The sequence below is a fragment of the Xenopus laevis genome, chromosome 3L, assembly GCF_017654675.1.
Source record: "Xenopus laevis strain J_2021 chromosome 3L, Xenopus_laevis_v10.1, whole genome shotgun sequence".
Lineage (NCBI taxonomy): Eukaryota > Metazoa > Chordata > Amphibia > Anura > Pipidae > Xenopus > Xenopus laevis.
Genome location: NC_054375.1, coordinates 57,700,323 through 57,721,108, shown reverse-complemented (window position 1 = coordinate 57,721,108; position 20,786 = coordinate 57,700,323). Strand labels below are relative to the sequence as shown.

The 20,786-nt window shown below is 38.2% G+C and overlaps 1 protein-coding gene across 1 annotated transcript in view; it reads left to right on the top strand.

Moving 5' to 3' along the window:
- Nucleotides 1-3,181: 3,181 nt before the first annotated feature.
- The window catches only part of lta4h.L (leukotriene A4 hydrolase L homeolog), a gene marked incomplete at its 5' end in the record, with an annotated part of 30,412 nt that continues 12,807 nt past the window's right edge, over nucleotides 3,182-20,786 (top strand). The window contains 8 exon segments of the mRNA NM_001091767.1: nucleotides 3,182-3,393; nucleotides 7,515-7,645; nucleotides 12,108-12,228; nucleotides 13,561-13,629; nucleotides 15,648-15,752; nucleotides 16,642-16,694; nucleotides 18,475-18,547; nucleotides 20,597-20,737. Coding sequence (NP_001085236.1) covers nucleotides 3,247-3,393; nucleotides 7,515-7,645; nucleotides 12,108-12,228; nucleotides 13,561-13,629; nucleotides 15,648-15,752; nucleotides 16,642-16,694; nucleotides 18,475-18,547; nucleotides 20,597-20,737 — 840 coding nt within the window.

Below are 20,786 nucleotides of genomic sequence, written 5' to 3'. Positions count from 1 at the left end.
CTGGCTTGGAAACAATTTAATTCTAACCCGTGACTTCTATACTGTTCGTGTGACTTCTATAGTGTTCGGATATACATTTGTATCTAGTTAGTCAGGCGGGGATCCTTGAATGCCTTTATTGTGATACTGCTGTTACAAAAGCGCCTCGCGTGCAGCCTGAGCATAAAGGATTATGGTGTCCCGTGGTGCACTGCTACACCTCTTCTCACAACGAGGTCTGCTTTGAATTAACTCTCACCAATGTTATTAGCAGAATGGCGTTTTCGGAGCATTTATTTTTCTTTCATTTTTCTTTCAGGACAGAGATTTTGAAGTCGTAACTTCGCAGCTGGCGCTTCTGTACAACAAACAGGGCGATCTTCAGACAACGGGCCGCTAGGGGGCGCAGTTTACCGATAGAGACTGAGCTTTTTTTTTTATTTATATCTACATTAATTTAGGTCTACAAACTATTTGCCAAATGATAGTGCACTGTTGGCAGAATTGAAATGAAATATGTAAAATGTGTTTCTTTGATCCCGAAGTGTCCCTTTCAGTGTGTGACCCTGATGCTAGTAATATTGATAACATGCAGATCAACTGAGGATTTGGATGCCAAAAACAAAAACTGCCCTGCCCTATCTATTGATCACAAATTGGATCAACCATCATTTTTTCCAGCTAGACCGGTAAAATACCAGCCAGGTGGAATGGAAACCCTAATTGTATCTAAAACAAGAGTTCATTGCTCAGAATTTTCCATTAGGCCTGGTAAAAATCTGATTGGGCCTTGATTAGATACCAATACTGAGATATTGGCCTATAAGGCCTGATCTATCTTTAAATATATTGTGCCCATCTGTTTATCCTGACTCCACCTGTTGGCTTGCTTGCATAAGCCTGTAAATAAGCCTACACCTCTATTTATGCCATTAAAAATATAAAATGTGCTATTTTTAGTGGTTTCTGAGATATTACAACTTTTAGCTGACTAGACTTTTGGCTTAACAGTTCTCAAAGAGTCAGCAATCCTAGTGTTATTTGACTATAGAAGAAACTGTCCATGAACCAAGCAGGAGAGAGAGAAATGTGAAAGCAGAGCAGCACCAGGATCAATCTAAAATTAGCTGCATAGGCATAGTAGAGTATTACTTAGAAAAATAATGTGTTCCAGAGCATGAGCAAAACCTTCAATTCTAGTGTGAGATGGAAGTAGAAGCAAGAACCATTCTCCATCATCAACTTGTTTCATGGGAATAAAATAAATCAATTGTGCATATTATGAGGTCCAATTGCCTGCCAAGTTATTCTTATTGTATTTTCATGATCTGTATGCCTGTATTTTTTCCTTCAGGGGTGTAACAACCAAGGAAGCAGACCCAGTGGTAACAGGGGGGGGGGCAAGATTGTAGGGGGCCCAATAAGGCCATAATTATTAAGAAGTTTCTTGATATCTTGGTAGAATATGTCAATTTACCAGTATTTTGGGGCCCTAAACTAAATTTCCTGTTTGGTCCAGTAACAACTAATTACTCCACTGGCCAAATTCTAAGGGTCAGGTATTTACAAAAGGATTCAATTTTAGCAAAAGAGGATTATTGAGAATGCCTCAGTAATCAGTAATCCTCTTTTGCTAAAATTGAATCCTTTTGTAAATTCGGCCTATAACTAATAGTTTGGTTGGGTTTTTTTCAACAGAAGTGGGGGCAAGAACTTTTTGGGTCAAATCCTCTTCTACTCTATACAACCTCTTATAATCTTCTTTCTATTCTAAGGGGCAGACGGTTTGTGGCTTTTTAGGGTTACTTAGCCTCTTTTAAACATCTAGGGCAAGCTAAATACCAAGGCCATAGCCCTGGTTACCCTGTCCTGCCTTATCTTTGTGGTGTCCCAGGCTCTAAAAAAAATCAGGTAGCTAGCTTTCGGGACAACTCCACCATCTATTTTTTCTAATTTCTACTATCTAATTTTTTGGATTGTGACTATATTTTTTAACCCACTACCTTGTTTGGTCATTTTTAACTACTTTTTAATTCAACTAATTAATTTTTTTTTGGGTCTAATACTCTAAATTATTGCACTGCACTTTACTTAAGTAATGAATTTTTCTATTTATGGATGAATTCAAGGAGTAATATTATCTCACTGATGAATTGAATTAGTTCGATTTTTCAAACTTTTTGATCTCAAAGTATTTATGAAAAGTTTAATGTGGTTATAATGGCACTGGCACTTTAAAAAACATTTTTAGTACAATTTCTTATGAATTATTGTTGTTAAATAAGCAGGTTGCAGTACCTATAAGAATTTTTTGTCAACTTTAGAATCATAACTATTGGTGGGGTTTCTTTTTTCTTTTCCTAAAAATTTAAGGGCTGCTATAAGGTGCCATATAAAGTCAGTATTTAGTGGGCTGGTGGGACTGTGTGGGCCTCATTGTGGGCTGATTGGGCCTCTGTGTACCTGAAATGCCAGGGCCTATTTTAATTCTCAGTCTGGACCTGGATGGCAGATCCCAATGTTGTTAATAGGAAAAAAAAGATAAATATATAGGAAGGGCAGAAAGGTGGCAACCCTATTTACATTTCCAGGGACCATTTGCTACTACCATGGCCATGAAAACATCCTGCAGAAGGCAGCAGGGCATTGAAAGGTAGGGTTGTCAACTGGCCAGTATTTTACTGGCCTGGTAAAAATGATGGATGATCCCAATGGTATTAATAGGGAAAAAAGATAAATATATAGGAAGGCCGGTATTTTTTTCCAGAAAAGGTGGCAACCTTAAAAGCTGGCAATGGGTACATTTTATGGCACCACTCATGATGCCACATTTTGAATCTGTAACCCGACTTGGAATATCTATTTCATTCCACGGGCAGCTTTGTTGTACTGAGCACCTAAATTCCATCTGACCCCTTTCTCACAATTCATTACAAGTTTTACTTTCTGAGATCCCTCATTCCCATAAAAACACACTTTAATTGTCCGTTGACAAAGTTAATTTCTACACAGAAACTACAAATGTACAATTCGCAGTAGAACATCCTTTCCGCAGGGCAAAACGGAAATGGAAGTTAGAGGGAAACTACATCGCCCAGAGGGCTACGCGACTGCGTCATTAGGCCGTGGTGCATGCTGGGCTTTTTCAAAGATACTTTGCCTCCCGGTCTACCTGTGTGCGCTGTTAGACGTAATTGAGTCAGTGGAGGGAGCGGTTCGGTGTGACAGCTTGTGCACTTGCTCGCTTATTCCCAGTCAGCAGCAGACATGGCAGATCCCAGCTCCTTTGCTTCTCCGGAGAAGTTTAATATCAAGCACATGCATCTTAAACTGCACGTAGATTTTACCTCGCGGGCCATCGCAGCTTCAACATCACTGACCGTGCGTTCTCTGCAGGACTCGCTGGCATCCCTGGTACTGTATCAGTAATTCCTTTATTGTGGGCAACGAGTCGTGCTGCTAATATTAGTGCAATTGGCTGCCATAGTGCATGGAGCCTGGCAAGAGCAGGGTGTCAGACGGCTATGGGGTGTCACATGGCTTGTTGCATTATGACTAAGGGACTTGTCTAAGGGTTAAACTACACAGGAGTTTGTGAGTCAGATTTTTTTTCAGATCATGACATGCAACAGCACAAGGTTTTGTAGGATCCTGCAAAATCTGATCTCTGCAGTTGTATTGTAAAAGCAGATTAAGTCATATGGCGTGGTGTGTTCTTGCATCTACATCAGACATTCAATGAGAAGAAAAAGCCAGAACATATCAGGTATTGGATGAAGATGCAGCATACACAGGTCCAATCTGACAGGCTTGTCGCATCAGATAGAAAAATCTTCCATGTCGTTTATACATATGATTTTTGTATCCGTCCCGTTAGATTTTGCTCCATGCGACTACATCCAACTTGTAGGATGCAATCTATTGATCTTACACCATCCTACAAATTCTCCTGTGTAGTTTTAGCACTAAGCCAAATGACAGGGCATTGAGCATGGCTAATATAGGCTTCTCTCAAGCATGGAGCATCTCCCTGGTACCACAGCGTGGGGACTGAGGCCAGGGGATTTGGCTTGAGATGTGAAACATGGTTAATGTATTTACTATAGGGCTTACACAATGCATGACCTAGCATGTTGTTCAAGTCCCTTCATTTGCATGTGCCACCAGCACCAGTCATAGTAACATGGTAAAAAAAAAATGCATGCCCATCAAGTATATATATATATATAGAATCAAAACAGGGGGGTTGTGGGAGCACTCTAAAGGCTTTAAAATATATATATATATATATATATATATATATATATATATATATATATATATATAATGCTATTGCATATGTACCCAAAACAGGGGTTATTTTGTTACAAAGTTATGATCATAAAATTGATAAGCCACCATACCACGTCAAGGTAAACCCCGAATGGCGGCCCCTATTTGGGTACATATGCAATAGCATTTATTATATATATATATATATATATATATATATATATATATATATATATATATATATATATATATATTTTAGAGTGCTCCCACAACCCCCCTGTTTTGATATTGTATATTTAGCCGGAAGCTGTGGCATAGCTTCAGTGGTTGTAGCACCCCATACCCCCCCCTTTAAACTAGTGGTGATCCTATGCTTTTAAAATTGGGCGTTTGTTTTGGGAATATCTCTCTTTAAAAGCCTGATTGCTGGCTGGGGAGGATTTAGCCCTCAGTGAAAAAACAGCGTTCAATGGACATTGATTACAGGTAATGCTAGAATGCACATAAAAAATAAAACAAGTTAGGGACCGCCATTCGGGGGTTTACCTTGACGTGGTATGGTGGCTTATCAATTTTATGATCATAACTTTGTAACAAAATAACCCCTATTTGGGTACATATGCAATAGCATTTATTATACTTATATATACCCCCCTGTTTTGATATTATACCTATATCTATCTATCTATCTATCTATCTATCTATCTATCTATCTATCTATATCCTGCCTAACTGCTAGTTGTTCCAGAGGAAGGCAAACATCCCCAGCCTCTTCAATTTGCCGCAGAAGGGGAAGAAATTCCTTCCTGACTCCAAGATAGCAATTGGACTAGTCCCTGGATCAACTTGCACTATGAGCTAGCTTCCATAACCCTGTATTCCCTTCTTAAAGCTATCTTATGTATCAACCTGTACGACTGATTCAGGGAGAGAATATACAGATGTGTATATAGTTAATAGTTCTTACCAACATTGTTACAGTCGGTAGGATCTGAAATCACAGATTGGTACAGCAGAACTTTTTTTTGGTACAGCTTTTTTTTATTAAATCAAATGCATGGTTCAGACTATAGGGTTAAATTTGCCCTGTTGGACGAGTGTTATCTGACCTTGATTGATCAAGTTGCATTGTATGTAGTGGCATTGTCCAAATTTACTGTGCAGTTTAACACAAGTTAGCAGATGTATGACAAACTTCTAATGGGAAGAAAACACAAGTCTAAAAAAAAAAAGGCAAAGGGAGTTGAACATGGTTAAAGCATAGTTGGGAATTGGGCATAAAGCATGGATGAGGTAGGCTGTCACTAGGCATATAGCATGGCTAAAGTAGGTTGTCATAGCAAATGATATAGGTAGTATGGTGCTATTTGTTGAATATGGTAGTATAAGGTTGGGTCCCACAGGGCAAGGACTCTTGGCTTGGGGGGGACATGGAGCATGGCTACAGAAGTGAATGTCCATGTGGGCCTTGTCTAAGTGATTCTTCTGTATTTGTTATTAAAACAAGTGGGAAAACACTTCCATTAAGATGATTTACTTGTAAAAAAAAAAAAAAAAATTAAAATGGTCACTCTAGCACAAGTTTGCAGGCCAAGAACAACCTGTGTCCAGACAGACATCATCCAAGTCAGTGTGATGTGGCGTGGGTGATTTTGCTTCTCCACCGTCTGACATACACTGATGAAGAAAACACTATACAGGTCATTAACCTATCACCCGGCTGCAAGTACTAGACTGGACTAACAAGAACATGCACTGTTGGGAATGCGTCACTCTGCACTGAGTGCAAAATTAAAAATTGTGCAGAAAACAGCGTCATGGTCGTGCAGACTCATCTTATCCTTACCAACTGCCATAGGGCAGTGTGAAAGATGCACAAGTTACGGGTTGAGTGGGGGGACATTCGTGCTTTCTCCCTCCCTCCTCTTGCCAATACATCTCTGACTAACGCAGTCAGCACTGTATTTTTCAGGTATGTGGCAAGTCTCCTCTCTCCAAAACATAGCACAGAGACCTGCAGCAAAGTGAAAGTAATGTCCTATTGTGGCTTTTTTTTTTTGCACTTTGCATACTGCATTCTTTAAGGTAAATCACCCCTCATGTCATCAGCCTTAAGTCAACAGTTCTGCTAAAGTCAAGAATGCAATGAATCTGAGCCAGATCATACAGTCTTCCAGAAATTGAATTGTTCATGCACCTCCAGGCATTTACTGATTGCTGTACCTTGTTAGTATTATAAAATACATGTTAAGGCGCCATGTACATGCAATAAAAATGCATAAAATAAACAGACACAGAAGCTATGTTGGGAATTTATATTGAAGGGTATGACTACCAATTATTTTGCATAAGGAAAGAAAATGTAATTCTAAGCAACTATCTCCAGGATTGATTTTTTTGTTGCAGTAAAAAGAGTTTGCCTGTCTTTTGTTATTCCCTTCTCAGTTTGCCTAGTTCTCCTTCAGCCAGGACTCAAATTCTCTCAGTATCTTGCACACTTCTGTTAAGGTTGGCCCTAGAGCCAAACAATCAAACCAGCCAAATATCACCCATATCAACAAGGGCATATTGGGGAAAGATAGGCTTGTATGGCAATCTGCTCACCAATGAGCAAGATCTTCACGTGTATGGCCAATTTAACTTTCCTCCTCCAGGTTATTTAATTGCAGAACATGCAAGGCACTGTGGGAATGGAGTCTCGCTTGGAGTAAAGCAGAGTATCAATGCAAAGTTTACATGGTTCTATGAGTAGTCTGGGAAACAGAGAAGGGCATTTTAAGACAAACTGCTTTCAGTTGTAATTCCATTTACTTTAACTTTAATCATTGAATTATTTGTAATACATGGATATTGGAATGCTGGTTAGAATGACATTTTCTTTCATTATGCAAAAACAACTGACACACTGATTTGATAAAAAATATTTATAAGCAAACAGTACAAATATAAACAAATATAAGTGATTTGGATTGACTCCCAGAACCTGTCTATAGAGGGCTCTATCAGTTAACACAATACACACCTAATCGGTTATATGTTCTTAGCAAACAGATTTTAGATCCCAGAATGGCAGTTTGTGATTGCGTAGGCTTATGTACTGTTTTAAAATGCAGTCTTGGCAATTTCAGCATATCCATTTATCAGTTACACAACTGTCAGTAAATTGTGTATTTATTTAGCGCTTAGTGTTTTATTGCACTGTGTGGCGTTTAATAGGTAAAATGTGCTTTACAGACATTACTTAAATTTTTTCTTTTTTTTAGATTTTGGATACCAAGGATCTCACCATTAAAAAAGTTGCTGTCAATGGGAAAGATGCAACATTTGCACTTGGAACCACTCACAGCTTCAAAGGAACTCCTTTAGAAATAACACTTCCTTTTTCACTTACACGGTACAGTATATCATAAGGCTTATTTATTGCTGTAATGGACGAATATGTATCAAATGTTGCTTGCTTACATGCTATTCAACAAAGGAACTTTCCTCTTTTACTTACCCCTTACAACTTGTGCTTAGCCCCGTGCACTTGTTTGGCCTGCTCTAAGGAACTGCATTATCTTTTTTTTTTCTATTGAAGCCCAAGCATGCATTAAAATCACCCAAAGTGCCATAAGGGTACAGTGGACCCATCTTAAGAGAGACAAGGGCCCAAAAACCTCAGAGTCACACGGCCACAAGGCCCGCAATGAAATAGTCTTCAGACTTCAGTTCACCGGAGCTAGGTGGAGCCTCTTTAGCCCAGACAACCCTGTCACAAAAGGCACAGGCAGGAGGCAAAGGTCTTCGAACCCCCCTTCACCACAAGGCTAGGGGAGTCCCTTTATCCATTCCCCTCTGCCAAAAGGCTTACAAGGGAGCAGGAACAACAGCGGACTGCCAATAAAATGTTATTGTCTTTGCTTCCACATTGGGGCCAGGTTTGGGGGGGGGGGGAGGAGCTTAATGGCCACACATCCCCCCCTAGATCCTTGCTGGGACCCATTAAAGGTCATGCATTGGATCCAAGTGAAAAAAAAAGTAAAAAGGTGACAAAACTGTGGAGGTGAAATTAATAAATAGACAAGATCATAAAAGAAGTGGCTGTGACCAGCCCAAGAATTCTTTAACATCCTATAATCACAGTGTCTGACCCCACTGTGATCTTAGGCACCCCAGGATGGGCACAAAAAGGCTTTGGCTTCCATGCATGCTTACCGGCCATGGCAACGATCAAGTGATTCTCTGTTCACTCTGTTGTCGACTCAGTGTTAAACTGATAAGAACAGATACTACACTTGATCATAGCCAAGACTGCATGCCAAGGTGCAGGGTGTATGGACACAAGGGAGCCCTGGAACTAACACTTGGCTTGAGGAGGGGGTACTTCCATGGGTCCCTTAGCGTGTTGTGCCTACAAACCCAACTGATTGCACTTGGTGAATCACATGCTAGCTTTATGTGCTGGAATTCATGGCATTAACATTTCATAAGAAAAGCTTGCACTGCACCTTGCATGCTGTTTTCCCAAATCACAGGCTAATTTGCACATCAATTGGAAAATTACACACAATCAATGTCCAACATAATTCTAGAAGTGTAGCATAAAATGCTTAATTGTGGGTAAGAACCATGGGAGATGCACATCCGTTTTACCACACTGCCCTTGCAATAAAAAAAAAAGTAAAGGGAAAAAGTTTTTCCCATAAATACTTTTGAATCAGGGGTGATTTAGACTGCATGCCCACGGGGCACTATCACTAAAGGTGGCCATATAGAATTTTTTTTATTTATAAGATCACTTTACATTAAATAATCGTCATTTCATAAACGGTTCACAAATCATACAACAAAACAAAAATAACCAAAAATCCCACAAACCCACCCATACACCCTCCAGCCTGCAGATTTCATCCCTCTGTCCATTGTGAAAGAAAGCTGCACCTCCAGCCTACAGAAAGAGAGAGGAGCCATATCAGTGCCCAGAGAGCCATATACATACAATAAGTACATACCTTGAGATGAGGGCATGTTCATGAAGATGAAAGAGTAAGGTTAACCCCTCGCCATAGGTTTTGATTTGACGATGATCTCAAGGTGGCCTTAAGAGACTTTAAATACATTTGACTCCTCCCCTCCACCGTGATTGGTAGATAAATTAGCTTAAAAAATTAGTTTAAAAGACAAGGTCATCAAAGGTTACTGCATCGGGGGTTTGTTCGCCTAACCTCCATTTCGATCCAATCTTATATGTGTCAATTGGTGTTCCCTCCATTAGTGCCAAGTGAACATTATTAAAAGTCCATATTAAAGTGTCCATTAAAATCCATTCGTTACACTTTACCCCCTTGTACTGCAATAAAGCCTACAAGAAAGAGTCCAGAATTGCTTCTAGTATTCACATACATGTGATCAATCATTTTGTATACTGTAAACTGAGCAAAAAATTGCACAAAGACATAATACTTAATATTTAGTTTACCTGCCTCTATAGCGATACTGCCCAGTTTCTCTTACCACTCTGTAGTGCTGTAACTGTAGATTCTTGTTTCTATTCTAATCTGTACCTAAGGGCAGCCGCATTTCTCTGGAAAGGATACAAAGTTATATTAGTACACAGATATAGCAACGTAGTATATTTATACCCATTTATTCTAAAACTGTAACTTACAGAAAACTTGCAACATTCCATTGGTCATTCATACATACATGTGACAAAGAGCCACAATGCTCGAAACATGTTGTGTTGAATAAACCTTGCAGCAAAGCTACTGCGGTTTTGAGCCTGTTTTGTCCACAACCTTTACAGAAATTACAGACTATTGGCTTCTAAGTGGGACAGAAGCAGTGGCACAGGCAAGTAATGGTGTAATTGGTATCAACTTATATTATTTCTGTGGCCATAAGAGACAGATTTAAGCTGCCTATTTGACTCCTTCTGTCTGAGTCAGCAGCTTATATGTCTGTGTATCAAGTCACTCCAACAGGCCTACTCAACTGATCGGATTGGTTTTCGTTGGGGTGATCACCTTATCTACTCTTTGATGCTTTCCTCAACCTGACAGCCTGTAGACCCATAATTAAGACCTCAAGGTGGGCATATAGGGGAAAGATATGTTTGTTGGTAACCTCACCAAACCAGTGAATCTTTCAATGTATGGCCAGCTTGACCTGTTGCTTCTGTTCATTTGTATTGATGTGATGTACAAGTAGACATGTACAACAACTCTGAGGCTTCTTTAAAGTATTACTAAGCATTTTTATTTAATATCTCTGATTCAGACTTTCTCTTAGAGAATAACTCTTGTATCCACACGTGCAGTTTTGCCTCCAACCAAAATGTATGCTTGTGTATATATTACATTGTCTTCTGTGTGTATTGTGCATACTAGGTGGCCCTCTGCCCATATTGCTGCCACCCAGTGGGTAACATAACTCAAAGAAGATCTAGTACATGAATTTGGGCAACAAAGGTCGTAAAAAAAAAATTATGAATGTGTATGAGGTTATTGCATACATCAACCATACGTGCTGATTGAAATTGACATTTTAAATATTAGCTACCTCTTAAAAAGTTGAGGGAAAATAGACATCTAAACATATTTAGGATATATTGTCCTATCCCTTATAATATCTTATATTGAAAATCTTGCACATCCAAGTTTATTGAAATATACCTTTAACTTATTCAGCAAAACATGCAGGCTTCAGTTGCTGAGGCAGCTCATTAGCAGTGGAACTGTAATCTTTTGGCACCAAGTGTAGCTAGCATTGTGCTGCTGATCTGTTGTGTAATGATGCCCTTAGCCCCTTGTACTCTGCAGACTTATGGAGATATGATTAATCTTCTTTATGGTTTCGGCAGAGTACTAACACCTTTTTTTCTTTCTCTCTCTGGTCATATTTGCCTGTCAGCACATCCTGGATTAGTTAATGCACATTATCATTCTGATCTTTGCCCAGAGTCTGCCCCACAATCCGTATGTTTTGCCTTGTTTGCAGTGCACAGACACATTAATACACTGCAGAGTGTAATGTGCTGCTCCATATATTCATTGCCATTTCATAGCTGCATTTCCCAGCAACACTTCCTTGTCCAGCCGTTTCGCATATTCGTAAGAACTTGTGAAATGGTTTGATCTTTTGCCACATACATATATCATATTGCTGTATATGTTTGTAAATATAATATATGACTTAGCAGCTGAGTATTAAATGAGGCTAGTGTTACCACAGAGCTAAAAGCATGACCTTCTACATTACAGTCCTTTACAGCTCAAGCATGGCTGTATGTCAGTCAGGTGAATGGAGATTGCTCAAGTTTAGTTATTTTTTGTTCCTAACTCCAGTCTAACATTGTCATGCTGTTCTCTAGGCAGTGAATTTTCCCTTCTTAAAAAAACTGGTAGCGGCTGTTGGTGGGAGAGTTATGACTTCCGTTTGCCACCTTAAAAGTTCTTCATGAGAGCACCACAAAAGTTGAATTGTGCTGTTTTCATGAGCATTAGATTTGCCTAGGCTGGAATTACCAGGCTGTCTGGCCAAAGCTTCCTTATAAACCCATGCATTGTTTCTTTTTGCTATTAACCCCGTATATGAAGCCAAAAGGCATGTGGCCTAGGGCAATTAGATACAATTGAGCAGGATGGTGTGATAGTAAATTGGCTTTATGTGCAAAAAAAAGTTATTTTAATACATTGGTTTATTTCATGTGTAAATAATGTAAACTATTGAACTGGACCCTCTTTACCTCCTGTATCAGCTGATTTATGTATGTCGTCTCTATGTTCAGCATATACACCCTTCCATTGTACAGTGCTGCACAATATCTTGGGACTTTATGTTCTAATAATAATAATATATCTGTTCATGAATAGAGGACAAGAAGTCATTGTGGAAATTGATTCAGTCACCTCACCCAAATCATCGGCCCTTCAGTGGCTCAACAAAGAACAGACAGCAGGAAAGATCCATCCATATCTCTTCAGTCAGTGCCAGGTAATGAGGTTTAGTCACATTTATAAACATTGTTTTATTGACTGCATTATATGACACTTAACACAAAAATAAAAATGTGTGTATATGAAGAGAGAGGAGATTGTTGACCTGATATAAAGTTGGGGGCAGCTGCACAGCACAAAGTAACATAATTTTCATAACACCCGTAAAAACGTACATGACTTGCCTAGAAATCAGGCTAAGAAGCTTGTAAAACTTCTGTTTCAAGCAATTACAATGCAGAGCAGTGCGACACGGCAGGTAGCAGTGCAGTTTTCTACCTTATAGCAAATTCCACTGACTACTCCTCAATTTCAAAAACTTAAGGTAAATTCCACTGACACCCCAATCAATTAATTGACTGACTTATTAGCACATTAATTGGACTATTTATATAAACTACTTAATACAGAGTAATATCAACTGTGTATTGTGATTCATTTTCTTAATTATATGAGCTATCACGGAAGGTATTTATGGCTTAAACTTACATGAGCTAGTTCATATAGAGTAACATCAACTATTCATATTGTGATTTGTTTACTTAATTATATGAACTCTTACATTAACTTTCCAGCAGTAGTATAATAGTTATTATAGTAATTGGGCACCACAACAAGATCATTGGGCTCCTAAACTTTGCAAATAAAACATTTTGCATAGGTATAAATTCATATAATATATATCTATAAATATATATATATATATATATATAAATATATATATATATATATAAATATATATATATATATATATATATATATATATATATACTGTAGAACCCCCATGTTATGTGTTGCAGGGAACCAGAAAAAATGTTGTAAAAGAAGTCAAATGTGTTAAAACATCTTAAGCCTCAAGTATACAAATGATATCAGCACAGATGTCATTATTTCATGTAAATACAGTACTTTACAAGGTGTGGGCAGTGCATCATGTATGTATACACTATGGGGCAGCTATTGCAAAACTTCTCTAAAAGATGCACAACGTTAAACTTTTAAATACTTTGTATATGGCCATATGAGATGCAAAACAACTCAGATTCACTACTTACAGAAGAACCCAAGGGAAGATATGCATATGCTTAAACAGTTTCATTTCACCAAAACTAACATTTACAGAGAGCAAATAGACATTTTTAAGAAAACCAGGCCAACATTTTGATGTAAAATGTAGAAAACCATGGTGCAGAATCCAGGAAAATCACTCACTGGAACTTAAAAAAATTGTGTAAAATGCTTGTTTTCTTTTTTGGCTGCATTGGAGTTTTAAAAAATACCTTGTTAAATGCAGACATTTCCAGTAAATCTTTTTTTCTTTTTGTTCTAGGCTACACACTGCAGAAGTATAATACCATGCCAAGATACACCATCAGTGAAATTCACTTACTACAGCCAGGTTTGTGACCAGAAGAACATGGAGGGGGCAATTAATGTTAAAATTAGAAAACGTTTCAATGTCGGCTAAACGCAGTAACATGAAGAAGATGCAGTAATTAAAAAGCATTATTACATTCAAATGGAAGCTTACATTTCTCTATTGTTTTTCTCTGATCAAATAAGGATAGGCCAAGTGTGTAAACTTTTTTTCACCCCCAAAGGCCCTGGGACCATAGCATTAAAGAGAAACCTACTGAATTGTAGCAGATGTTTAATAAATCTGTTTCATAAACACTTAATGTTTTTTGTATAGTTGTTTATATATTGAACTATTTATTTGGGAGTTCCTTAGTGGTTTGTGCACCTGTAGTCAGAACCCTCATGCTGTGAGTTGCTGACGGATTTAAAGGAACAGTAACGTCAGAAAATGAATGTTTTTAGAGTAATGAAAATATACACTAGAAAACTAATCTGTTTGCTTCAGAAACACTATTATATTTCATATAAACAAGCTGCTGTATAGACATGGCAGAAATTAAAAAATGGCACAGATTAAATAGTGGGTAACCAATAATACCATTATGTTCTACAGAGCTTATCTGCTATCTGCTGTATAACCGGAGCCTTTTCTCCTTTGGCTGCCCCCATTGCTACACAGCAGCTTATTTATATAAACTATAGTAGTGTTTCTGAAGCAAACACCAGTTTTACCAGTGTAGGGCAACACTGCATTATATTTTTATTACTTTAAAACATTTTCATTTTTTGATGTTACTGTTCCTTTAATTGTCTGATTTCAGAACGAGTCAGCAATTTGCAATGCTATATTCTGCCTTTTTCAGCAGGATTCCGATTTGGCCGAATCACATGACTTTGTCGCAAAACAAGGAAATACATTTTTTCCCCTTCCCAACCCTAATTTGCATATACAAATTCTGATCTGTATTCTGCCGAATCTTTCGCAAAGGATTCGGGGGTTCAACTGAATCCAAAATATAGAATAGAAACAACTCCAGGACAATGGCACTATTAGTAAACAAGGAGAATATGAGTAATGCTGGCCATATACTCACCGATAAAATTCAAGTTTCATATGATTTTCTGTGTGCAATCAGGCCAGTTTGATAACTTCCCATGTTGGCCTCTGCAACCATCAGATGAGAAAGTCACAGCTTCTCATTATTTTCTGCTCTGCCAAACTTCCAGGCTATGTGCCCGAAATAATTGGAACAATAGAAAATCAGCCTTAAGTATTGTCCCTTGTGTGCTCTCTATCTGTTTGGCTTGCAGGCTGATCAGTTAGAGCAGGGATCCCCAACCTTTTGAACCTGTGAGCAACATTCAGAAGTAAAAGGCATTGGGGAGCAACACTAGCATGAAAAATGTTCTTGGGGTGCCAAATAAGGGCTGTGATTGGCCATTTGGTAGCCCCTATGTGGATTGTCAACCTACATTGAGGCTCTGTTTGGCAGTACACCTGGTTTTTATGCAACCAAAACTTGCCTCCAAGACTGGAATTCAAAAATAATCACCTGGTTTGAGGCCTCTGGGAGCAACATCCAAGGGGTTGGAGAGCAACAGGTTGCTCACGAGCTACTGGTTGGGGATCACTGAGTTAGAGAGTGTAACTGAACACCCCTATTATGGCCACCTAAATAAGTGCTGGCAGTACTGCGTATCTATTTGGAATGAAGTACAAAAAACATAACCAGAGTGATCAAAATAAGCCTGGCAGTTTTTGTGCTCTTAGTCACTTATTCGTAGATCTAATAAATAAATGCCTTTGAGCATTAAAACTATTATTCTTAAACTATATAATATTCCTGCTTTTAATTTTAATTGCGAGAAAATTTGTATTTTGGGCATCTTTTTTTTTTTTTCTCTAAAACATACTTATCTAGTAACACCAATTACTTTATTTCCTTTGCCAGATAAATAACATCTTACAAATTCCATTGGGATACTGGGAAGGAATTTGTTTTCATAGGATAAATCTCAAGTAATTCAAATAATCACCCGATTAAATCTTTTTTTCAGGTTTCAGTTCCTAAGGAGTTGATGGCTCTGATGAGTGCACTTCGTGATGGAGAATTATCAGAGCAAAGTGACAGCAACAGAAAGATTTACCGATTCAAGCAAAATGTATGAATAATTAGTTGTGTTTCTGCTTTTTAAAAGCACTGCTGTATTAATCACTATGCAAAGCTCAAACAGCAGCAACGGAATTTAGGAAAAAATTATACACCCTATTTTTTGTAATTATTACTGGCTGTATGTTGGTAATTGTGGTTGAGAAACAGACAAAAGTCTGCCAGTTTTGGTGTTTTAAAATAGAATGAGTTGGAAGATGCTAAGATGTATAGCTCAGTCACAGCTGGATATCAATAGGCCTGTCAACTCATGTCAATAGGAGTAGGGAACACAGCTTTGGAGGGGTCTTGGTGCAGACGTTGACTTCCAGTAGAGCTGCATGTTTAACTGGCAATGGATTGAGCTGGATCTTACAGTTTGAAAACAATTGCAGTACAGTAGAACACACATTTATGTCAGAAGTTAAGTGTAAATATCCACTGGGTAGGGCAGACAGCTGAAGTTTAAATTTCATCTAAGCAAGTACCACAGCTCATAGGGGACCCAACATATTTGCTACATATTACTTGCAAATGTTGCCTTGGTAGACATTTTTGAAGTCAGTGTCCCTAATAGCAGAGTGTTAGATTTTATAAACCAACTGATGCTAGAGAACAAATTGTTTGACTTAGAGCTACAGAAATAAAGTCACTTTAGTGGGATTCACTGCAACAAAAAGAAATATCTTCTCAGGTAAACCTGTCTGAACCCATCTGCAGCCCAACCTGCAACTTGCTTTCTTGCAGGATACACTGGTACTGTAACATATTATATAAACATTTAGAAAAGGAAGGAAAGAATGCTCTGCTAAACCTGAACATTATCAGTTACAGACTAAATATATAAACTGACCAAGTCAATGGCACAATATGTAGAATTCATTTTTATTATTTGTTTGTAGGTGCCGATACCCAGTTATTTAATTGCATTGGTTGTTGGAGCTTTGGAGGGCAGGTAAGTTGAGCTGGCTAAAAGTTACAGGAGGCAGAGTGCCATCCACTAACTAGGTCCACAAAATAGTACACTATCATATGTTTGTAAATTTCTACTACATTGCTGAACCCCTCAAAACATGCATACTTCTTTTAACATTGCATTGTCCTTGTATCATTTGTGCAGTAAGTCTCTGCCCCATAGCACAATGTTTCTGTGAACTACCATAAAGCAGTCTTAGAATTTAATTGTTACATTATTTTCATTATTTAGACACAGCAGCTACAGAGTCAGTATCTCTTGCAAATTAATATTTATGTATATGAGAAAAACCGTTGAACAAGAAAACAAGCCAATTTACTAGTCTTTTGGCAAATTTGTCTCTCTGGCCAACTTTTTGCTAAGCAGATTTTTTTTTCAATCATGGAAAGTTTTGTATAATATTGTTTTTAAGCCTGTGGCAGATTATATATTATTTGGAGAAGTATCTGGGAGCACTTGTGGATAATATATGCCCCATAACGTAATCCCAATTAGGGTAAAAGTGGCTTGCATGTTGTTGTATTCCAAATGCATAACATTAAATTTATTAACATTCAATCTCATCTGCCACTTAACTGCCCAGTCTACCAGTTTGTTAAAGGAAAACTATACCCCCCAAACAATGTAGGTCTCTATTAAAAGATACTGAGTAAAACAGCTCATGTGTAAAACCCTGCTTCATGTAAATGAACCATTATCATAATAATATACTTTTTTAGTAGTATGTGCCATTGGGTAATCATAAATAGAAAATTGCCATTTTAAAAAATAAGGGCCGCCCCCTGAGATCGTAAGATTCACTGTGCTCACATACAAACCACATGTAAGGTCACATGAGCCAATTAACAGACAGAGTTCTGCCTTTTGCTTCCTCACTTCTTCCTGTTACAGTTAGTGTTGTAGTATTTCTGGTCAGGTGATCTCTGAGGCAGCACAGATAGAGTCACGAAATGGTGGTTCAAGGCAAGAGATGTAAAAGGGCAATATTTATGTAAATATATATTCCAGTTTGGTAAGATTCTTTAATATGTCATTCAATTTGATATAAACTATCTGTTGCTTAAGTATTCATTTTGGGGGTATAGTTTTCCTTTAAGAGTTCCTTGCAAGGTTGCCACATCCTGGATACAATTAATTGGCCTGCATAGTTTGTATCATCAGTTAACACAATGCTTAGTGCCCTCCACCAAGTCATTAGTGAACAAATGAAATAAAAGTGGACCCGTCACAGAACCCTGCAGGGTCTCCAGGTAGAGACTGTGCCATTGACAACCACTAAATCAATCCTTAATCTTTGCTAATGCCAACGTGCCTTTGTTTAAATAACAAAAGTGTAACCCCACTGTCCACTAAACTTGCAAAAAGCATGTAATACTCCAAGCGTATTGTATAAAGGCCTCACATTGTAGCAAATATTTCTTGTGGTATCCCCTCACTAGGTGTGGTTATAACCTCTGGTTTGTTTGTTGTGACTATTATGGAATATTAGGAAAAATAAAATTGCATTTTTAATTAATTTGTCACTGTAACAATATATATGTATAGTACTGTATGTTAGCATATAGAAGTTGATTTACTATCATTTGTAATGAGAAGAAAATATTTGCCTTGTGTGTCAATGCTCTTCATTTCTCTTTTTGATCCTTATTCTAGCAAAATGCCCGCCCATTCTAGAGGTCTCATTAGTGGCTGGATACACTAATATAGTGGGGCTGTCTTGTACCCATACTAAAACATTGTGATATTCTACCTTTTACAGAAAAGTTGGACCTAGGACAACCATTTGGACAGAGAAGGAACTTTTGGAACCATCTGTGTATGAATTTGCTGAGGTTGGTTCCTGATACTTATTCTAGGTTTATTACTTGGCAAATATTTTTGACACAAAGTTGCATGTATTCTTCCCTTCTACCATGGGGCCTGATGTATGTTCATATGCTACCCTCTCACCTTTCTTCAACCTTTAGTTTAATCATCTGTTAGATCCAACTGCACAGTATCAGCACACATTTTATTTTTTAGCACTCTAACTCTTCGACTTCCACATGGTCATGATTTATTAAATGTTTATTTATGGTAGGTCGTCTGCATTGTTCTATATTTAATTGAATAATGATATCCCTTATACCTTCTGTGGCAAATATTTGACCTGCACTATAACAGTGTTTACTGTGAAGTTCATTTCTATGGATTGCACCCCTTGGAAACAGAAAACTTAATGAATATAATTCAGTATTATGAAAAGCTGATGTAAACATTCAATTATATGCGGATACCCTCTTATATCTGGGGGACAGAGGTGATTCGCTAACTAGTGTCCTAAAGGTATCCTAAAGGCAGAATTTGGTGCTGTATCCGGACTGGTAATAAATAAATCCAAATCCACTGCCCTTATGCTAGACCCGCTTACAGAGGATGAAAGAATGACTACCTTTCCTTTTAAAGTAGTCCCTGAATTTACTTACCTAGGAGTTAATGTCACAGCCCTCCCCCAACAATACTTAACCCTTAACTTAGACCCGTTGAATGATTGGATGTCCCAAAAGCTTAAGTCATAGGCTAACCTCCCGGTAGGCCCGACAGGGCGGGTCCATCTTATAAAATGATTATCTTACCCAAGCTACTCTATATACTACAACAAGCCCCTGTATGGATACCAAAATCCTATTTTCTTAAAATAAATACTGTATTTAGGCAACTGGTGTGGGCTCATTCCAGGCCACGACTAAAGCTTGAAACACTAATGTGTGCTAAAAGCAAAGCTGGTTTGGCCCTTCCAGATATGTATCTATATTATCTGGCAGCACAACTGTCCCACCTCACTACGTTGGTGGAAGGTTCACATCACCGAGTGCTACATTCACTTTGGGCTCATTTGACTGGCTTCATTGATAATCCAGTAAACTGGATCCTAGGGAAATCTGTCACTACATCTCAGACATTACTTCCTCCCCATCAGCTCCCTACGTAAGGTGTGGAAAATGGCAAATACACTTCTGAAATCTCCTCCCACGGACCCATTTACACCACTATGGAACAACCAAGACTACACCTTGTTAGTAAAATTAGGTCCGATGAGTCTGGTCGGACCAAGGGGGGAATACCTTAGGTGATGTATGGCAAACTAATCTCCTTTGCACAATTGAAAGACCAATTCCAGATCCCACATAACTAATGGCTGACATTTCATAAGCTCAGCTGTGCTCTCAATGCCACACACAAGCACCAAGACTTATCGCTGTCCACACACCCTTTCTGCTATACATTAAAGGACAAGGAAAGGCAAAACAATTAAATCCAATTTTTACTTTCTTTAATGAAAAAGAAACCTATCTCCAATATACTTAAATTAAAAAATGTGTACCGTTTTTATAAGAAACCTGACTGTATGCAGTGAAATTCTCCCTTCATTTACTGCTGTGGATAGGAATTGTCAGATGGTCCCTAACTGCTGAGCAGGGAAACAATTATACTTATGAACAGCAGGGGGAGCCCCCGTCTTACTTATCAGCCATGCAGAACTCAAGCAGCTTTGTTAATGATGATCCCTAAGCAGCCCAGACCACACTGAGCATGTGCAGGGTCAGGGTCAAGCCCCCTGTGGCCAACTTTGAAAGCATAAATCATTTGTTTGATTAGGCTTGTGGTGCAGTAAGTTTATGTTTAGTATACAAAATACAGCATTTCTAGCCTTATTCTATTTTAGACTTTCCTTGTTCTTTAAGAGGGGACATACAAAAGATGATGCAAACATGAACCTCACTTTTATGTATCTCACTCATTGCTTGTGCATCATAATGGCAGATATTAGAATAGTTGAATTTTTAAATAAGAAGATTAAAAAAAGATTGTAAATTAACTGTATTTTTCTTCCAATTTAGACAGAGAAGATGCTCAAATATGCAGAAGATTTGGCTGGGCCCTATGTGTGGGGACAATATGATTTGCTTATATTGCCTCCTTCATTCCCATACGGGGGCATGGAGAACCCCTGTCTCACATTTGTTACCCCAACTGTGCTGGTATGGTCCCTTTCCTTGCTAATCAATCTCTTAGTTAATATTTCCTGGA